Source organism: Buteo buteo, chromosome 19 (genome assembly GCF_964188355.1).
Source record: "Buteo buteo chromosome 19, bButBut1.hap1.1, whole genome shotgun sequence".
NCBI lineage: Eukaryota > Metazoa > Chordata > Aves > Accipitriformes > Accipitridae > Buteo > Buteo buteo.
In genome coordinates this window covers 15,428,244-15,450,102 of record NC_134189.1, presented here as the reverse complement: position 1 = coordinate 15,450,102, position 21,859 = coordinate 15,428,244, and the positions used below count along the sequence as shown (strand labels likewise).

Genomic DNA, 21,859 nt, shown 5'->3' with positions numbered 1-21,859 from the left:
AGAGCTGTGGGTCATGGTCTGTCACTAAAAAGGTAATTTTCCCTAGTTTTAAATACTTAGCACTTTCATAATGCCTCTTCATCCGATAGCTCTCAAGTACTTAACTGAGACAGGTTTCTAGGCAGGTAATGTGGTTTCTAGGTTACAGGCTAAGTGTAACTGAAAACTGTGACCTTCTCTGTTTAGCTTAAGAAAAAAAAAGGTTAGGAGGTGGCTTGCTTACAGTCTTCTCATGCAGAAGCATGTGAAGCATATTGCTGGTAGAACAAGGCTTTCTAATCTAGCACACTGGGATACAACAGAAGTCCAGTAAGTGGAAGGTGACATTAGCCTTTAGAAAAGAAAAAACCTCCATCTTGGTTTTTGGTTTGGTTTTTTTTTCTGGTTTTTTTTTTTTTTAAATATTTTTAAAGGATTGTGATTAGAATTTCTTAGGAAGAAAATTTTCTTCCCTATTTAAATAAAGATTAAGCATCTTGCTAAAAGCTGTGGTCAGAGGTGCGATTCAAGAACCCAGTAAATGGGACTAAGTCTGAATTTGAGACTTGCATGTAAAAAAATAAAGGTAGGTACCTAAAATAGTAGGTTACTGCTGTAGCTGATGGGGATGCAGGCCTCCATTCACTTGCCCACGCTTAGGTGTCTGGCACCATTTGTCATGGAGTATCTAGGCTATGCACGTGGGGCAAGCAGGCTCTTTTTGGTACCTGTGTGGCCTCCAGCTGCTGCTGGAGAAGAGCGTGGTTTTTCCGTAGGTCTTGCACCTTAATCAGACAGCCCTGTGCAGATGGCTAAGGTGCACTAGAGTATTTCAGGCAGCACTGGGCACCTGTATTCAGGCTACTGAACTGAGCTCTAGGTTTCTACTTCAATTTGAACTGAATTGCTGTTCAGGAACCATTCAGTGGATCTCCATGGATGGTAATGACAGCCTAGACACTTAAGTAGTTGTTTCACCTTTCCTGACATTTTCCTGCCTTTGTTATGCAGAAGGTCAAATTCAATTATCATAATAATTTACTTGACCTGAAAGTACATGATCCAAGTTGAAGACAGAAATGTTCACACTTGTAATCAGAGGGAAGAGAGGAGATATCTCATTTCCGAAGTGCTTGGTTAGAGGAGCTAGATTTGGCATACTGAACTCTTTATCTACACTGAACCCTGATAGTTACAATTGTGTTTATACAATATATTTCAGTATCTTGTTGATTTTATATAATCATCTGCTTCAGGTGGCATAAACATCTCTTAGAATAATATCAGCATTTAATATTTCTCTAGCACTGAGGTAGTCTTTAAAAGATAAAATAAAACAATGATAAAATAATTGCTCTCTTCCACAGTGTTAGAATGTAAGATCTCACAGGCCTCTGACAGCTTGAATTTGTAACCCCAGCTTGGTTTCAGCTAGGAATTTACTCTTTTAAAGCCCAGTGATTTTAGGCGGGGGGGACCAAAACCAAAACAAAAGAAAACACCACCAAAAAAAAAATCCACAGGAAAAAAAGAAACCAAACCAACTCCATCCTGTGGGACAATATTAGCAGGCATTTTCCCCCACAGTGCATGAGATGGCTGGTGAAGGGAAGCCAGCCTGCTGGCCACAGCAGCTGTGTTACACTGCCAGTGTCCAAGCCTTCTGGTGCACTGTAACTGCTTTGCCCTACAAAGGGTTAGCAGATTTGCAGTGTTTGCTGAAGTGCTGCAAGAATATCATCTGCCCATCAACACGTCTCAAAGCACTTAGAAATGGGAAGCCCTGTAACAAACAGCTCTGTTAGTTAAAGGATATATTGGGGATCACTTCACCCACCGATGAAATGCAATAGTCTCCAGGGTGAAATGCAGCAGCTGTTTAATAGTTCACAGCAGCATCGTGGGAGAAGCGAGGAATAGAGTATGCAATTGAAACAGCAGGGGTAATTTAGGTAAGTAGGATGCAATTACCCAGGCTGAATTTGGCCCAAGATGCATGTTTTGCACCCCTGCTTTTAGAAGGGAGGACTAACCAAAAACTTCTTAGGCTCTTAGTGATTCAAATTAGCTAGGACACTGACTGTACAATGTTTCAGACTGTACTGTTGCATCTACAGATGGTGTCCCAGGCTCACCTGCTTTTTCTTGCCCTCAGGCTTTCGGTTCCCATTGCAAATGAGGAAAAAACACTGCCTGTGGGTTGGTTTGTTTTTTTGTTTGTTTTTTTGTTTTGTTTTTTTTTTCTTTAATATGCTTGCAAAGCTCTCATTTGGACATCCAAATTAAAAAGGGTGGAAGGTGGTGATTGCAAAGTTTCATTTGTGTTCAGAGATGCTTCAGGCAACTCGGCATCCAAATAGGATACTCTGCTGACAAGTTTCTCAAGCTGGAGGTCATTCAAACTCAACTAATAAAGTGGGGTGGGAGACACTGGGGCTTGGAGAACAAGTGTGGATGAGGGCTTAAGGTATGAAATTAGGAAACAAGGTATTGATCATCAGGAACAGTTGCTCAAAAAGAACAGCTGTCATAACGACTTACTGCTACTGTAACCTAGTTTAGCCAAGTTACAACTGGTGGGAGTATTTATAGTCATCCATGCTACAATGGCATGCTACAGCTCCACCTCACCACCAAAGCTGTTGCTTCTTCTGGTTTAGTCTTCTGGCAAGAAAGTGAAGAACAATGTCTTAAAAATTAGCCAGTGACTCTGGGGGTTGCTCTCTGGGGAAGAGGAGCATTGTCCAGTCTTAAGCGAAAGCAAGGTAACTGTCCAGGTTAAGGCAGAGCTCTGGATTTTGCAAGTATTTACTAGTGGCTGCGCTGCACTGGCTCTGGCATAGGAGGCCCTGCTGTTCTGCAGTTAGATATCCCATCTGTGTCTTCACATTTGCTGACCGTGGTGGTGTTTCTCTTGTCTATGCTATGCCTGAGGTTTGAAAAGGTGAAAGCAGTGAAAGATCTTTACGTACTTGTGGAATACTGATAGTTGTATGTGGCATGGTTTGTTATGGAGAGTCTTTTAAAGAGTTTAGATAACCCTTTGTTGATAGGGTACATACTAACATGTCTGATTACCCTTCTGCAGCAAGTACATACTCTGTGTAAAATATGGAAAGTCCCTATTAGAGACACTTTGGATTTTTTTCTCTTATCTATCTTCTGCCATAATTTACTTTTTTTTTTTTTTTTAAAAACTTGTAACTGTATCTGGTTCCTTTCTAAGGTTCCTTACTTGCATTCCGGCTTGTGCCAGAAAGAATTAGAGGGATTTCCATGCATTTTTTAACTCTCTTTAATGGAGCTGGCTGCTTTATGGGAGCTTTCTTTGTTCACACAGCCCACGCAGGCACTCAAGGTAAGAATATGCTTATGACCGGTGTTCCTGAACAGTTTTCTATTATTATTGATTTGGAGAATTAGGCAGCAGAATTAAAGGGGATGCCAAAGTTTTATTGATTTGCTCTCACGATTAAGATGGAATTAAGATAGGAAATAGCCTTCCAGCTGTATTCATCCAATTTTAATGAGTCATCTTAGTTTTGATAGTTGGAGTAATTAGAGGATAGCATCTTGCAGGAAGCCCTCACCTCCAATCTCCATACTTCTGTTCTGGAAGACAAGAAAATAAATAGTCTAGGAAGCACCTTTTTATGGTCATGAAAAAGTACGTTCATGTTAGCCACACTTATGTGGAAGCCTCTGGCCATGAGAGCAAGCTTAGTGCTTCAAAGAATGGAGAACATGCTTTTCCTTCTGTTCCACAGTGTTGTAGGGGAAAGGAGGTTGGGTTGAGTGTTTCAAAGCTGTCTGGAGAATTTGTTCCCCCAGACCCACTTCTACTCTCTTGCCTTCTTTATGCCCCTCCCTTTGCTCAGCTACTGGAAGAACCAGATTCTGTGACAATATGGTCTCACTGCGGTTTTACTGTTTTGCAGATGAATACTGCAATTCCCAGAGAACTTAGTGTTTCAAAAGGAGTTATTTCAGATTCAGCCTGTTGAGGAGCATTTAGTGTAAGCCCTGAACTGGAGATTTTTCTGGGTTGCTGAATTTCCAGATAGGCCAAGGTTTTCTTAAAGTCTTTTTTTCCTTTGCTGATGAATCTTTGTTCAATACAGAAAAGACTTGTTTCACAAGTAAATTTAAAAAGTAGAGCACCTGAGTTCTTGAAACGAAGGACGAGGATCCCTTTGTTCACATGCCTGAAATAGTTCCACTTGCTGAAGCAGTACTTTGAAAGGTGTTCGTTGATAAGCTTCCTTGTTACTGCACTACGGAGAACTGTTCTCTTACAGAGCACAACTGCTGGCCCTAATGCATGACACCATTGCAATTACCACAACTACAGAACTTTTGTAACTCCTCATGATTAAGTTTTGGGTTCTTTTCTTCCCTATATAAAGAGCCATGTAACTTAAAAACAAGGACAAGTGGGTTTTTTGAAAGTATGACAAGAACTTTTAATTCCTGCTTGCAAGATCTGAACAAACAAATGGTTCTTTAACATGCAGTGCTATTTTTAATTCAATTAAAATTTTATTATGAGGTATAAAAGCATCACCTAGAGATGGGTGAAAACCAGGAATGCTTACCCAAATGAATCAGGCAGAGAGCTATTAAGTACCAAGATATCCAGTGTGGAGAGCAGAGCTTCTTGAATGTCCCCCAGTGGAATAGATTAATTTTTTTAATTGGGTAATATGGGTTCAGTGAAACTACACTTCAAGAAAGACTGTGTTGCTGACTTTTTTTTCTTCCCCTCCCCACAAAAGTGTGGGAATTATTAAGGTTGAAATATTTCGTTTTAGTAAAATTGACATATTTTACTGACATTTGACTTTGGGTATAATTAAATATTTACAAAATAATTAAGCATAATGTCAGCATCAAAATATTTTTATTATAGTTGTGCCGCTATATATGTAACTTATTCCTTTACAGAAAGTTTTCATACAAAGCAATAGAGGAAATAAATTTTTGCATTTGGTTTGCAATTCAGTAGTTTTTTGTCTAATTTTATATCAAGGCAATTTATTCTTTTTCTGTAAGCCTGTATGAAAACATTTAATTGAGTCAAAAAAGAAAATGTTCATTTCTTGCCAGAAATACTGTTCTATCAGAGCCTTCAACTTCTTATGCTGGCTGGGACCAGAAAGCCTGAACTCTCAAAATTCTCCACAGTCTGCAGTTGCCATGTTCTAACCCTTTTTGCTCAAGATTTTTGAGAAAATGGAAAAAGTTTCCTGGCTAAAATACTCCTCACTTTTATGAATTTGGATGGCAAACTTCTCTACTTAGCTTTTGAGAAAAAAAAAAAAAAAGGTGTAACTTATGTCTTCATTTAACTTTGTCAAACCTGCCATTCCTGTAGATGGAATTGACTGCACTATTATCCTGAGCAAAAGTCACTCTTAAATTTCCAAGGAATTCAGTGTCAGTCTGTATTCAGATTAAGGTGCTGTAATGGGACTGAATAAGCCCCTAAATAGGGGAAGTCCTCTGCAAAACTTGAAAAACTTTAGAGAAAATATAGTGAAAAGTGTTTAACTTTTACTCTGTTGCTCTAGTTAGAAGTGTTAGAGATTACTTTCCCTATTAATATGTAAACAACATAGTATTGGGCTCTTACCCAGTGAGATTTCCCTTATTTTTAGAAATAAAATGTATCTCTTTCCCAGTGTTCCCTGCTTGAATGAGATTAATTATTCCAACTTACCACAACTCACGCAAATCACAGCTTGTAAATAATGGAGATACTCCTGTATCTTCATTTGTGTTATAATGCTTCAGACTGAAGACTTAGAGTATTCCTCTACTCATCCCCGCTAGACTTTTGTCCTGCTGGCTCATAAATCAAAATAGGCTTGGGATCAGACTTCTGGAGCTGGGTATAGACTATAACAGAACCAAAGAGGCATTCAGGCTTGGTTTTGGTTTTTTCCTAGTTTGACAGGAAATGTTATATACAAAATTCTCTTGTTCCATCTGTATTTTTCCAAACTCTTCTACTGTGCTTCTTATGGTGTTCTTTGGTGCTTGTGATGAAAAGCTTAAGATCCACAAAGTAATAATTTTTTAATTTATAAAACCTAATGGTTACCTATTGAACCTTCTAGAGATGATAGCACTTCAGAGAATAAAACTGTAACCTCTCTTAGGTCAAATTAAGATCGAATGACACAAATTATGCTCTCATTACTTGCATTTGTTTGGTTTTTTTCAGCTCTGTTTAAAGAGCTGGTAAAACATTCAGTATCTGGACAGTTTATGGAAGTGGGGGTAAAGCAAACCAACTGGAACCTTTTTTTCCCTAAAAAGCTGAGCTATTTTATTTATATTGGAAGACCAAAGTTTTTCCTCTTTTGCTGAAAGAAGATGATAGTGTTTATTCAATGGTTTTGTAAGATTTAACAAGGTTTAGTGTGTGACTCTTGGGCTATGGGTGCTTTTGTCTTGTCCCATGATTCTTGTTTCACTAAAACCTGAGCCAAGACTATTTCTGGTTCTCCCATCTCTAAGCAATGAGACCATGTTTGCCATGAAGCAATTCAGGATACAGTGAAGTAGATCCTCCGGTGTGTATTTTGAAGTGCTGAAGCACAGAGGGTGTTGACAAAATTTAAACATTTTTATATCCTATTTCATGTCACTAGTTTAGAATTTTATTTGGGTTTTTATTGGCAAAGTTGATCAGATATCAGTCACAGTCAAAGCTGCATTAATCATTTTTAACGCATCTATGGAGGATGGTGTGAATATGATAAAATAAGACTTTTTAAAAAACTGACGAGTGCAAACAGATGACGGGTGACAGCGATATTTTCGGTACAAGCTGGGAAACTGCTTTCTTTTGGATCTCTTACCTCTCCTAACATTTTAAGGGAAGAAGATGCAAGACAAAACCTGTCCTCCTATGTCAATCATTTCAGAATATATTTCTCTAAAAATATTAATGTAAATATGTAAGAAAGAGGGCAGGGGGGGAAGGTCAGAAGAAGGAAACTGCCCCAGACACAGTTTTCCTGCTTGAACTTAGAGAACTGGGAGGGGTGGTGGTGGTGCTGGTTTTTGCTTGTTTGGTGGTTTTGGTTGGGGGCGGGGGGGGAGTTTGGTTTTGGGGTTTTTTTCTCCAGTTTGGAGCCTTGTGTGATTCTCAATACCAAAGATGATAAAGCTAAAGGATATTTCTTGCAGTCCAGATGGTAGCATCCACTGGTGCCTACTTAGCTAATAAGGATTAGAGGCAGACTGAGACTTTAATTTGGGTATGATTAAACACTAAATATATGCCCACTAACTTGATGAAATGATGGAAGGCAATACAATCCTTTTCTAAGATACAAATTAAATTTTTCTATAATCGTAGTCTAGGTTGCAGTATAGCTATAAAAATGCGGGAGTTGTACAGAATAGACTAACTCCTGGCATGTGACTGTTTTGCTTTGTCTTCTGTGTTTTCCCAATACTGGAATATGATGATGTTGTTCAGTAAACAAACTGAATGCCTTCCTGCACAACTTTGGCCTTTGTTGTGAATCCCTTGAGAGCTTCGAGGGTGCCACCATAGTAACAGATAGCTTGTGTACACTAGTATATGTCAAAGACTGTCTTACAGCCCTTTCCACATCTTCTTTGACGTCTAGTATTGCCAGCGGTTTGTCACTGTTGCTCAACCACCAGAAGCAGCCCAGGACAGTGTTTTTGTCCGTGTCCTAGTCCCTGCTTCACCTACTTTTCTGCCTGTGTTGGTAGGATCAGGTGTTTTCTCTTGGTGTTGTATAATATTCCTCCTTCTTGTACTACCTGAGCATTTTTGATGCGAAATCGATAGGACTGCAAAATGTCAGTGAAAGTTTACCAGGCACTTTATTTCAACACTGTATGGCTTGAGGAACTGACTCTGCCTAGACTTAATCTTCTAATTTGTTCTAAATTTGCCATGAAATGCATAACCAATTCACCTCTAAACAATAAGAAAAGGGTCTTTAAAATAGACACAGCTAAAGGAAGCTTCTGATTCTCTGTGGTGATTCATGCTACAAAGTATTTCCATTGTTGAAATAAAAAAAGGAAATCAGGAGCTTGTTGTAGAAAGTTAATTCCCAGTGAGCAATTATCTATGTGACAAACCAACCTTGTAATTGGCACTTCTGTTGGCAATCTCCATAGAAAAGTAAAGGATTGACAGAACCCAAAGGCAGTGTCTTTTGGGGGAAAGTGAATTGTTAGCATATTGCATGCTGATTCAAGGATGAGAAAGTACTGGACTCTTCAAACACAGTAGTGCCCAAGGCATCTTCACAGCAAAACCAAACAAACTGGCCCAATAAGTGCCTGATGTTCACGGCTGAGAGTAAAATCCTGAAAGTATGAACCCCAAACCCGGTCAGTGGAGGGTGCTGGAGTCTGCAGACAGCTTGTGGAAGGTGTTAGTGGCGTAAGGGGTGAAAGCATCTAAAGGGAGTTTCGCTGCCTGAAACACACCGTTGATGTTTTAACACCGATGGTTGTTTTCCTAAAGCTTCCTGCCAGCAGAGGATCCTCTGTGCAGTGAGTGTAAGTAGAAGTAAATGTAGTCCAGGCTTATCCCCTCTTTCATGGAAAACCAAATTCCACTTAAAAAGGAAAAAGAAGAAATAAGAAAAGTGAGAAGTAAATATTTTTGGCTGAAAATAGGAAATAGTTACAGTAATATTTGCTGTATCCACTGCTGAAGATGTGTATTGGCAGTCGGATAACAGTCTGGATATCTCTAGGACTGCTGCCACCCCTGTTTCTCTGTAGAGAGGGGCACCTCGACAAACCTTGTTGCCCCTCACTGAAAGGAAAAGAAAGCCTTGCTCCTACCTCTTGCTTCAGATAGAGCAGTAAATGAGAGAGAGCACGCATGCTATGGGAGCTGGAGTCTTACCATGCCCAATCTAATTTTGGCCCTGCCTATGCTGTTGCTCGCTTATAAAACAGGATTTTCCAAAGGCTTTGTGTCGTTATCGTGGCCTCGCTGTTTAAACACTGGCAATTACTAAAGAAGCAGGTAGGAGTCAGAGCAATGATCTTTGACCCAGGCCACGGAGGAGACCGGTGGTGAAGTGGGGGCAGAATCCAGCGCTCCTGCTTGCCGGGCTGCCCTCCCACCCTGATAAAACCAACTATTTCCACTTTCAATGCTTCAATATAGTGCCTTTGCTAGCATTAAGACAGTTTCAAAGGTCCATTTTACTCTGTTCTCTTAGAAGCTTAGATTCTTTCTTTTTTTTTTTCCCCCTTATCACTTGGTGCTATTTTTAAGTACATATTTTCTGTTCGGGTTCCATTGTAGAAGCTGTTCCATTAAGAAGCTCCTGCTGCTCATCTAGTTAGCCTGGCTGATGTAAATAACCAAGCAGACAGTGTGAACTCTGCTTTGACAAGCTGTAGCGCCGAACCCCATGCGTGCTTTCTCTTTCATCAGATACATGCGCTCTCTCTGTGACTTCTATTGGCCACTGGGGGATGTGAAATGAAAAACCACCTGATTGTGAATTATGACAGTAAAAGTTTATAAGCTACTAAAATGAAGTTATAGCACCTAGGAGTTCAGTCAACTGACAATGTTAAATGATACGTTTTAAAACTTGCTCCGAGATAATGCTACAAAAGGAACCGCACACGCAGAGGTGAGGTGGTGCTGCTCTGTGACAGGCAGAAAGGTAATGTGGCATGGAGCAAACTGCGGAGGAGTTAAGGAAAGCTGCTGCGCTGGTGGCAGTTGTTCTCTGTTAATCCCAGGAGAGCTAAAGGTAACTGCTTTAAAAGAAATATGTTTACAACTCAAAGATGTGGAGGAAAGAGAAAAACGTAAATATATGTAAGGGGGGTGGGGTGTAATCCTTTGACTGCTGGCTCTCCTGGGCTGTGGAACTGCTCTTTCTCTCTAACTAGAAAATTTGGATGAGCTAAGAATGGCATTGGATGGCATTAGTGGCCAAAAGATCAGTTAAGGCTATCAGGTTTGTACAGCAAAGCTGTTTTTCCTCTTCTCCCTTTTAGGTCATTCAAGTGGTGAATAGCCACTCTATTTAGATGGCTAGGATTTGGTACCAGACTTTGAGGGAGCAAAGAAAGGTGACTTTGGGCACACTGATGCTGGTGTGTTAGTACAGATCAGGAGTGTGCTTTTGATCTGAATCTCCTGATCATCTCTGATTTGCATCAGAGAGTGATCTTGCAGCACAAAAAACCTGCATTCCTTTTGAATGGAACTAAACCCCAAAAAATGCTTGTACCTGATGTGTTCCAGCTCTTGGTAGGAACTGGTCTGATGTGAACCCTGCTGAGCTGTGCATAATGTGGACATCACGTTCTCAGCACCAGCTGTTTCATGCTCTGTATTTGCTCCTATTGCACTTCTCTACTTGCCAATGAAGACGGTCTCTCTTTCTTCTTCAAAGGCAATAAATATCCTGTATTCCCAAATAATGTAAAAGGTTGTTACAGCACTGTAGAGCTCTCTTGTATTCTGTATGTACCGTAACTTCTTTTTCACCTTGGTTTTATGTTTTTGCTGTAGTTGATTATGGTACTTCAGGTACATTATAGACATATTATGGTCTTCAAATACAGACTGACTGAGGCTGGCTTTATTTTTAAGCATCTTGATTTCCATAGCGATTTACCACCTCAGCTTGTTTGCAGACTGGTTGCAATGAACAACATCAAAAGCAATACAGTTGCGAACTAAAGCACACAAGAATACAGGCAGGGAAGACTGTGGGTGTAGATAGGTGGTACTGTCCTCTGCTGAATGGAGTTTAAGCTGCTAAAATATCTCAAACGCTATTGCCAAAAGCCTTGGTAGAAAAAGATCTGATTCATGCAAATAAATGTCATGTGCAAGAGAGGGACATGTTGTAGACTCACAGCTACAGGCAGCTATAAAGAAAGGTAAAGTAAAATGTCAGGTAGCATCTTGGTAATAGAGCACCATCCAAGGCACTGAACAAATGTTTTTTATGACTTTTTTTTCTTCTTCTTAAAAAGGGCCTATTAAAAGCATGAGAGATGTGAATAAGGATTTCTACAGACCACCTTAATTCTAGTTCTTCCTAAAATTTTCATGTTTGACATTCATTTAGGTATGTGCACAGGATAATATAGAGGGAAGATGGCTCAATCATTGCAGTAGTAGCTGTGCAGAGTTAGGTTTTCCAGTACACTTCAGATTTGTTAGGAAAGTCCTTTAATTTCTCTAGATCTTTTTTGTCTGTCTGCAAAGCAGGAGCAAAGTATACTGTAGACTCAAAAAACCATAGATGCTGTGAGAATGAAGTCTGTATAAATAGCTACGGGGGGGGGGGGGGGGTTCAAAGCACCTGCTGTGATTGTGTCTTACACAAAGTTATCTTCGTGTCTTTCATATGAGCCATGTCTCATCTTGCAAGGTAAACTAATTCTGCTTCAAATGTCTGCTTTGCCAGGCAACTGGTTTCCACACTTGCTGCATGAAGGTAAATTGGAGAGATTCTTCTTCTTCTTGGCTTCCTTAATGATGGTGAACACCCTGGGGTTCTGGACCATTGCACACAGGTACGTGTGAGAAAATGAAAGCTTGATGTTTCATTTGTAGTTATGGGTAGAAATTACTGCAAAACCTGTAAACTAGCATGTAATAAAGAATTGGTAGTGATAGCTCATACGTCATCATTCAGGGTTCAGACTTTAGTATTTTTGATCTGCCTTGAGGAGAGAGATTTCACAGTAAAAATTATGTGGTAGAGTTAAAAAAAAAAGACTTATGTAATCAGCCTTAAATATTTAAGGGGTCTTATCAATATAAAAATGCTTTGAAGAAAGAGCAGCATCCTATCCTTTACGGAAGGACATAAATATGTTGACGTTGGGTTTAGATCACAGCACCAAGGTATGTCAGTCATGGAACTCACCTCCACTGCATTTGGCTTTGTACCAGTATATGGAAAATGTTGCTGTTGTAAGCTTGTTGAGACATCTTTAGTATAGGACAGTAGGTGAAGGGGTTGCAAGTAAACAGCAGACCGCTACTGGTTAATGCTCTATGCAGTGGTTTCAACAGAATAACTCTGAAATATTTTCTGATACCCTACTGGGCAATGAGATAAAAGCAACTTTCTGCTGGATACAATGGAATTGCTCAATTAGCCCCCCAACCCAGGAAGCAATTTTATGCCACCTGTAGAGCCTAGGTTTAATGCCTGTATATTGCCTGTAAAATGCAAGGAACTCACAACTGCAATCACATCCAGGGTGGTTTGAAAGGTGGCCTGCCTCCTGTGCTCCGGAACATTTAATCATAGTTAACTTTCTCTTGTCAGTGTTATAAGTTATACTTGTAGTCACGAACAGGGAGGGAAGCAACCTGTGTCACCATGAGTGCAAAGGGTCATACGTGAGTGGCATTCTCTTAGACAGTCCTATGGAAATTTGGGGTTGCAGTTCTATGGAAATCCTTCAGAAACCTTGATGAAGTAGTGATTTGATAATGACAATAATGGAAAATTTCCAAGGCAGTGTACTCCTAGAACTCTTGAGTAAAATACTGCTTTTTCTATTACATATAGCACTAATTTTACAGCACCAAAGATTACAATAGTGTGTTGTCAATTATTTCAATGTAACCTGAGGCACAAGTGTCCATTTATTCTGGCGGCTAGTTCTTGGTTCTTTTCTTTTAAATGTGCCCCAAGTCATGATTAGAAATTTCTCCTGTATGTACTTTTATAAAATGGGATTTTATTCTTCCGTAAAATGAAATTTTCATTTGTGACATTTACTGCTGAAACAAAAAGGGTTTGGTTGTCAAAACAGAGGCCATAAAATGGGGTTGAACTCAACAAATAATTTTGCCGCAAATTAACATATTTTTATGAGGAAATTTGTTGACCTCCAGTCTTAAAAAAATAAAAAAAATAAAAAAAAATTCCAATTGGTATTTCACTTCAAAATCAAGGTACCTCATTTTTCAATAAGACAACCAAAACCTACATGAAATATCTTTTTGAGTCAAATGTAATTGTTTCATTTTTTGCTGAATAAGAATTCTCCCAGAGGGGAGGAAAAAGGGTGAGGACTATTCAGATAAACACCAATTTAGGGGTGGGGGGGAAATAAGGCTTTAAAATGCTGAATTAGAAAAAAATGTACTAAAATTTCTCTGAGGAAAAAAGCCTGTTTCTTTTTTAAATTTGTTAAAATGACACAGTACGGTTATTATTAGCACCTGCATCCTGTTTGGCACTTCTCATCCTGAAGTTCTGAAAGGTTGCAGGAGAGCATATATCACTGTCCAGGACTCAGAAGGCACTGTAACTTTCAAAATATTACCTAATAAACAATAGATGAATCTAATCCCAGGAAGGATAATTATTTTAGTGTTTTCCTTCCCTATCCTCCCTCCCAGATACAACAATCTGAATCAGGAATACACCAATGAATTCAGAGGAAGTCTTCCTGAAGAAAAACTTTTGAAGCATGAAAAAGCCATCAAGCATTATGATACTGTCCTGTAAAGTTCTCCCATTTTGTTTCCTATGGAGAAAACCTGATAAAATTTCACCCTTGTTTGACTAAATTTTGATTGTGCTGCCAACCAGCTTTCTAATGATAAATTACCTAGTGTGCTTAAGTGGGACTGCCAATGTATTTATGAATTATCTAAGGAATAATAATGTTATTTATAAATTTACAAAATAGCAGTTGTCATAGGGTTTGGCCTTGTAGGATGCTGCACTGTCACAATGCACGTTGAGGACGATGAGAGCTCACTTCTTGGTATGGATGCTGGAGACAGGCTTTTAATCTCTATAGGGAGATGGATAGGGATCCACATGTATTTGTACTGAGTAGTGGTTCAAAATTAATAAACCTATGTATACATTTGTTTAGCAAATTACTTTGCAACAGTATCGTTTACAAATAATTTTGGAGTCTGGTATTGGCTCGTTGATACTTGCAAAGGTGGGACACTTGGGTGCTATTCTTGTCTCTGCTATTTACCTGCTACCCAGCCTTCAGCACGTTGCTTCTTTACCTTAGTTTCCCCATCAGTAAAATGGACACAGCCATATTAACCTTCTTTGCAAATTGCTTTGTGATCTACAAGTAATATGCTAGAAACTATATACCAGTAATACGTCCATAAAATATGTCATGAAACATTGATGCTGAGGCATCTAGTCTTTTATTTGGCAGAAGCACTGTGAGATTTGTATATCATGCTTTAGGAATGACAGAAAATTGCTAGTAGGAGAACTGGAGACTAAAATTTATTCACACCAAAATTCTTAATTATAGCCCAGTTGAAGGGGGTGAAGGGAATTTGGAAAAGAAGATTGGGAAAGGGTAGATACACTTGGAAATGGGGGAAAAAATTATTAGTAAAATGCATTCCACTTTAAATAGCTAAACAGTGTTAAACACCTCCCCAGATTGGCTGACTTGGGTATTGTGAGCAATGCTAATCTAGCACTTAACATTTTAATTTTTTTTTAAGTCGTATTGCTAAAAAGAGTGGGGATAGAAGTATGGTGTTTATGTGATAAGGAAACATATTGAACCCAAAAATGAAAGGAGCACTTTGATATCAAAATGTTTGTACTGGAAGTGGTAGTCAAGCCAGGATGCTTGCTAGATACAAGGAATGTCCTACCACAGGGGAAACTACGTTAAAGAAATACAGTGCACTGAAGTGACACAGAGGGTAGTTTGTGAGCTGAAACTATGAAAGAGCTGGTAAAGGAAATTACCTCTCCACTGTTAACTATATTTAATGCTGCAACTTTGGGTTGGGCATTGCGGGACAGGGGAGCAAAACATAGTAAAAGCATCTAAGAAGTAGGAAGGCAGGCAGGCAGCAGCTGTTAGTTTGATCTCACTAGTATTTAAGTTGTGGGGTTTTTTTAAAATTAAAAGAGAATATTTAAAGTCATGAGATAAAAGGAAAATTGAATAAAATGCAACATGGATATATCAAAAGTGGTTTTGTCAGACTACTTTAATGTCTTTGTGTAATGAGAATTCATTTTCTAAACAAAACATAGTAGAGATGATCTGCCTTGATTTCAGTAAAGCATTTGACATATGTCCAATGGGAAATAACTTGTGAAGGTGGAGATCAGGGTCAGCAGAAGAGCTACAAGGTGGCTGAGGGACCTGTTAAAGCCCAGATGGCAACAGATGCTGTAGAAAGGGGAAGTACCCACCTGGAAGCAAGTTTTTTGTGGAACTTGTTTAATAACTTCCTTCACGGTAACAGAAAATGTGATCCTAGGATACATCGGTGGAGATGGAATAAGTAAGTATATCTTTACGTAAGTTCATCTGCAATGGTCATCCTTTTCAAGATGTGCTTTCTGACTAGTGTGGGACGTCATCGTGCCTTGATGGCGGAGCTGAGCGTACAACTGCCTGTGTGCCCTGTAAGAAGTGGGGGGGGAGGGCTGCCTGCCTGCCTTGCCCTGGCTCTTGCCCTGCCAGGAAGAGATAGTGTCTTTCTCCAAAAGTGACTGCATAAGCTGGGCTGGGGCTGTGAGATGGAGAGACAGTGAAAGGCTGAAGGACCTAGTCTCCAAGGGTACCAGAGAATGGGAGGCAGACTAATTTCCACATATTGGAGTAAATCTGTCCATCCCACCTGACAGTTATTTGCTTGTAAGGTAATATTTGCTAAATGGTACTTGTATTGCAATAAACCCAGCTTTAAGCCATGGAAACTCCTAGTTTCTTTCCATAAATAAAAGTGAGAAATTCCTGAATACTTGACCTGACCTTTGTCTTGGCACAGAAAAGCTGCAAAGATGCTGGCTGGAATCTGCTGACAAGAGGTATGTGGTTGCTGTCAATGCATTTGAGAGTTATACACAAAAGGAGAACTATGTGATAAAAGGGTAAAATCTAAGGTTTGAGCCAGTGAGTATAATTGGGCTGGAGACCTTTTAACACCTAATGATAATTATTTATTTTTTTTAACTCCAAAAATGGCAGCAGTTTGGAACCATTTACATAAAGAACAGGAGAACAAGAAACCTAACTCTCTTTTAAGATAAAAGTGTTTCCTCTGGTGCATGCTCAGGCTGAATGACCTCAAGCTTCCCAAGAACCTTTTTTTTTTTTTCTCTCAGAAATCAAAATGTGAGAATAGATGACAGCAAAGAACAGAATGCAGCTACTGCAGTTTAATTGTCTGATGAAGAGCTTTCTGCAAGAAAAAGAGGATTAGTTAACTCCCTGGACAGGACCTCTCTGTCATGCAGTCATGCAAGACAGGATTTCAGCAATGGAGAAGGAAGCAGTTGAGCAGCCTTCACAAAGAGGTGCTCTGGAAGATGTGGGTTAGAATGGGCTTTGGGATGGATAGCTGACTACTGAAAACTCTCTGCCTTCTTCACATAGACTAGAGGAAAGCTTTTTCTATCAGATTTAGGTAAGAGATTGGCCTTTTGGATGGATGGCAAAAGAAAAGGGATACTGATTTCTGGGGTTTGACTTATTTCAGCTGGTGGTGCAGTGGAAGCTATATGCAAAGGTCTATCAATCATGCTCGCTGTTATAACAGAGCAATTTAGTCAGTTATACCCAACAGACGGGGATGCTTCTTGAACTGCAGCATCTGAGGCTCCATATAAAGTTGATGGAATCCTTTGTACTTTCAGAGCACTGCCTAAATTTTATTAATCTTGTACCAGCACACAGTGAAATTAACATAAAGGACCCTATAGGTTTGGTCTTGACTTTGAAAGAAGCTGCTTTTCACATCTGGTTTAACACATGAGAAAAAATGAAGGGACAGAAAAAATAACATGTGTGTGCATATGAAATAATGCAATAAGCAGCTGGAAAATGTTAGAATAGCCTTCTTTTTGTTCAACGGTTTGTTGATCTATGGCAGTTTTCATGGGAGATAACAAAACATTCAGCTCTGATTGCCTGTGTTTGAGGTCACCTGTTGCTTTGCACAAAGTAAATCTAAGATATGCGTGTTTTAATCCTCACCATAAAGGATTATAGTTTTGAAATTTATTGTGGAAAAAAGTTGTCTCCTAAGTGAGGCTAGGAGTGACCAGAAACATCCCAGTTCAGTTTCATAGTTTGAGTACTGCCTAAATTTTCCAAATCTTGTCCCTGCACACAGTGAAATTATTATAAAGGACTTGGTAGACTCAGCCTTGGCTTTGAAAGAAGGTGCTTTTGTGCTGTCTACCAGCTCTGGTTATTATATATATATATATATATTTGAGTAGGTGCTGTGCTGAGCGCAGGTCATTACTAACCTTGAATAGCCATATGTATTGCTGATTACTGCTGGTACAGTTTTTGGTTTTCTTTTGGTTTGGTTTTGTTTTTTTTTTTTTAAGGGTCAAATGTGTGTTTCATATTGTATTCATGTAAGCGTGTACAAAAAATACAAGTTCTGTCCCAGACAGTTCATTGAGCACCTCAGTTAAGTCTAAATGCATGGGACACCATTTTGAGTGAGGGAGGGTGAAGAAAGCTCGCTGGAGAGGATTAAGATCTCCATCTGTTAAGTTTGCACTGATGATAAAACACATGCTCCCAGTTGGAACAAGATGCATTAAAAGAGCAATTTCACTTCTACTGCCTAGCAACAATGTCATTGAGCACCTGCAATAGTTTAAACATTAAGCATAATTGGCTTTGCTTGACATAAATCTGTAGTTTTGTAAATAAGAGCAGTTGAGTTTCCATGTAATAGCAATTAGCTATAAGGAATGCTTTGTTTGCTGAAGCCTGCAGCTTTGCAGAGGAAAGAGGGAGTTGTTAAAACTCAGTAGTAGTAGTCAGAAGGTAGAACCCAGATCAGACATTACATAGGCTTTGAGTGTCCTTGTGCAAGTTATTTAATCTGTTTCAGTCAGGTTCCCTAAGTATGAAAGGAAGAATAACATTCGGAAGTCTCCTTTTGGTAAAGAACCCTGAGTGTGTCTAATTAAAATACCTTGGAGGTAATTTTACAGCATTAAACTGAGCTGTCTGGGTCTGTGCTGGATTTCTTTTCCCTTCTTTTAGTTGGAGCTACTATTTCATCTTGAAAGTTCTTGTAAATTTTCTAGAATTGTTTGCTTTCTGCCAGTGATGGAAGAAAGAGGTGCATGACCCACTTACTGTGAAAATTAATCTTGTTCAGCTTCTGTGGGATCTCTGAGTTGGAAGGATGAGGTAGGAGAATACCTTCCTTGTGACTCTAGAGCAGAGCGGCAGAGCAGAACTAAAGCTTTTGGACTTCAGGTTGGTGTCTGTTCGCTATAACATGTACTGGATTTGCCTTGTTAAGGGCAAATACAGCTACCTTCCAGAGGACGTTTTGAAAGTCTGCTTTTATTTAACCTGAAAAACAAACAAACAAAACAACCCCCCAAAACCCCCAAAACCAAACCCATCATGTCTCTGTTTTGAATAGAATAAAAATGACCTTTTCCTTTCTATCTACCTGGTCTCTAGAAAGTCTCACCATAGTAGTAATATTCTGTTGGTGTAGTACTTTAAATTATTCTAGTTTCAGTCTCTGAATTAAGGAAATCTATATTTACAGTTACAGAGAAAGTTGACGTCTGAACCTTATGCAGTGTACTAGTACTGGTGCTGACTCTTTAAAGTTAGTTAATCAGTTCTAATACTTAATGGTAGTAAGACTGAAAGGAATTGCTCTGACAATGATTTTTCAGTGTTTTGAAGATGAAGCATCTCTGCAGAGTACTGGATAATGCACCCTAAGACTATCAAATTGTAGATACAGTCTACACGTTTTGTTCAGGGATACATGCTCTCAAAAAGAAAACTAGCAGAAACTTTTTTTAAAATATTGCATGACCAGCATCTTTTCTTACTTTGGGCTTTTGGATTTTTTTTGTTGGTTGGTTTTGGGTTGGGTTTTTTGGGGGGGGGAAGTTTTGGGTTTTGGGGGGTGGTTTGTTTTTTTTTTTTTCCCAGGTTAAATAAAAAGTGTGGAGTAGGTATATCTACAGTTTGGCTGGGGCATAGTCCACCACCTTTCCAAACATAAGGATTTTGTGTAGAGCCAAAATATGCTTATTCCAATTACCTAATACACTTCTGAGAAAAAGCACGTGTCTAGAAAATATTGCAGATATTAACTTTACATTTTGAGGGTTAGGCTTCTTTTCTGTTAGTATGGGAAACTCCTGTTCAAGTGCTTGCTCTACCACACGTGGCACAGCTTAGCTTACAACAGAGGTTTTGAAATTGAGTCTTGTATACCCAGCAGAGTGTGCTGACTAGATGGAGACTGAGTGTAGGTGTGCATGTTTTCTGGATACTCCTTTTATTATTTTAATATATATTTTTCTTTTTCCTTTCGGATCAGAAGAAATGTTTTGAAATCTGAAACATGTAATAAATAAACCAAAAAAACCCAACTACCAGCGGGGGAGGGGGTATGTGTGTGTGTGGAACCAACAAAAAAAACCTTAAAGCAGTTGGTGTTTGTTTGTAGCCTGGTAAAAAGCATCTTTTGAAACCAGATCCTGAATGCTTTCATTGTCATGTCATATGAACTTCAGAAGCAAGATTGCTGATGAGGTTGGGGATAGTAGTTATAGTAGCACTTAGTAAAAAGGCAAAGCAAGTTATCTCAGCTTTGTTTTTTGGATGGTCAATGAATAGGATACAAAGATACTGTCTATTTAGCTGGCAGAAAGAGGTAGTCTTTGATACCAAGCAGAATCATAAATTCAAAACAAATGTTGAATAGTAAACCAAAGGTTGCAAGAGGATGCTGCTTGAATGCAAATCCAGCATTACATGCAATTCTGAATTTCTTTAACTTGGCTCATAGAATTTTCCTATTGTCTTGAAATTGTTTCTTTTTAAAATATTCAGGTGAAAAACCTGAGAGATTTTAATATCAAGCTGACAGGTGATAACACCCTCAACAAGCTTTGTCACTGCTTGTAAAGAGCTGTCATTTAGTGGAAACGCTCTTTAAGCTTAAGCTGTTTGTAAACTAAACTTCAATAGTGAGAACATTGTGTAAAACCTTAAGCAGCAAAAAGTTCTCTATTCTGTGAAAAAGAGCTAGGGGAATGTCTGTGACTTTAAGGAAGAAACTTCATTGCAGAGATCCAAGTACAGGAATTATGTAGGTCTTGCAAAAATAAGCAAATAGTTTCAACAAGAGAGAGAGCAGCAAACTGTACCAAGAGGGGAGGAAGGTGGCTACTACCTATTTGAAAATGGTGTGGCTTCATGATGGAAGAGCTGTCAATTGCTGCTCCTTGCTTGGGGTTGGAAATTCATGTATATGAGAATACATGAGAGTGGATGAAGGTCTCGTCTGTTAGATTGCATAGAAGATAAAAAGACTAAATGTGGTGGCAGTGAGGGCATGTCTAAGCACGTATGTCTTGTATTTTAAAAAAAATTGACCAGAAAGAGGGTACTGTTGTAGTTCTGGATGAAATAGTTGAAGGGTATAACTTGGTAAATCCAGTGCTTCTTTTCTTTTCAGTTCCAATGTGAATTACCAGTCAATTGATTCTTGCCTTTGCAAAGTTTGTTCATCTGATTAATGGCTAAAGTGAACTATTCTTTGCTCAGTTATTTAGAATAACAGCCCCTTTTGTAGCAAGGGTTAACTAAATCATGGTGATTTTGTTTTTGTTCTTTCCTCCAGTTAGCATTTTCAAGCTATCTCTCTATGCACTCAGTGATTGTTACACCTACCTTTCGATGTTCCTTAGAAAACAGTATTTTCACTTTCTTCTAGCCTTTTTAAGATGCAGTGAGTTCCAAATAATCACTTGCACAGATGCTCATAAATGCTTTTTTTTTTTTGAGATACTTGTGCAGTTCCAACACAAGCTCAGGCATGTAGATCCTTCAGAAATGCTCAGAGAGAGTGGCACAATTTAAATTATCTATTGAATGCTGAAACACAAATTGCACATGAAATCCCCAAGCTTCAAGGGTCTCTGGCAGGTCACATCCTACCAGTCACTCAAACATTTAGTCAGTGCTACCCCCATGCACCTATGAAACTGAGGCTGTTTGACACCTCTGAGAATATTTCTCATGTTAGATCTGTTGTAAATGAGCACATGGTCCAGAATAATTAATGGTAACACTTCAGTCCTTTTTTGACAGAGTTGTGTTTCTTATGCAGTTTGCGCTGGTCTGTCTATTTAACTGCAATCAGCCATGCCTGAAAGACAGGAAAGAACAAGACGGACAAGTGTGTCAGTGAGTGAACCTCTTTTCTGTAATTAGAAATGCACAGGGAATAAATTATTCTCTAATTCAAGCTGTCCAGCTCACACTAATAATAACAACCCAAGAAGCAATCTGTTTATAAAAATTAAAACTGAATTTGTGAGACTCCTTAGTGCAAGACAGGATTTACTGTGTAGTCTTGTTATAGTTTATCATGCTTAAAGGGCTCTATCGAGGCATTATGAATGTTTCAGGCTGGACTACACAATGATTTCATATATGCAGACAAGATTAGCTAAAACTTAATCAGAGATAACTGTAGCAACTCCAGGCCAAATTCTTCTCTGTTAAATTAATGGCTGATAAGGAACAAATGCCATAGAATATGGCCAATATTCCAATATGCCAAAGGTATGAGCAAACTTGGCCTAAGCCATTTTTTTTCTTCCGTGTACACCTTTAAATAATTCTCCATTCAGTTGTCTTCCAGCTTGCATGCACAAAACCTTTTCTGTGGAGGCACTGGGGAGGACCCTATCAATGGCTCAATAGTTTTTGTTTTGTTTACCCAAGTATAATTCCTATGAGTCTGGTAATTCTTTGTAAACACTAATGGGGCTTAGTTGTATCTCTAATGGCTAAAGATTTAATTTCAATTACTCCATAGTGGGTCTTACAA

General features: G+C 39.0%; 1 protein-coding gene across 1 annotated transcript in view; it reads left to right on the top strand.

The window, feature by feature from the left end:
• SLC15A5 (solute carrier family 15 member 5) overlaps nucleotides 1-13,505 on the top strand; it is a 35,511-nt gene extending 22,006 nt beyond the window's left edge. Inside the window, exons 7-9 of the mRNA XM_075051061.1 lie at nucleotides 3,206-3,337; nucleotides 11,439-11,547; nucleotides 13,397-13,505. Of these exons, the coding sequence (XP_074907162.1) occupies nucleotides 3,206-3,337; nucleotides 11,439-11,547; nucleotides 13,397-13,505 (350 nt within the window). The remainder of the gene's footprint in view (nucleotides 1-3,205; nucleotides 3,338-11,438; nucleotides 11,548-13,396) is intronic.
• Nucleotides 13,506-21,859: the final 8,354 nt, after the last annotated feature.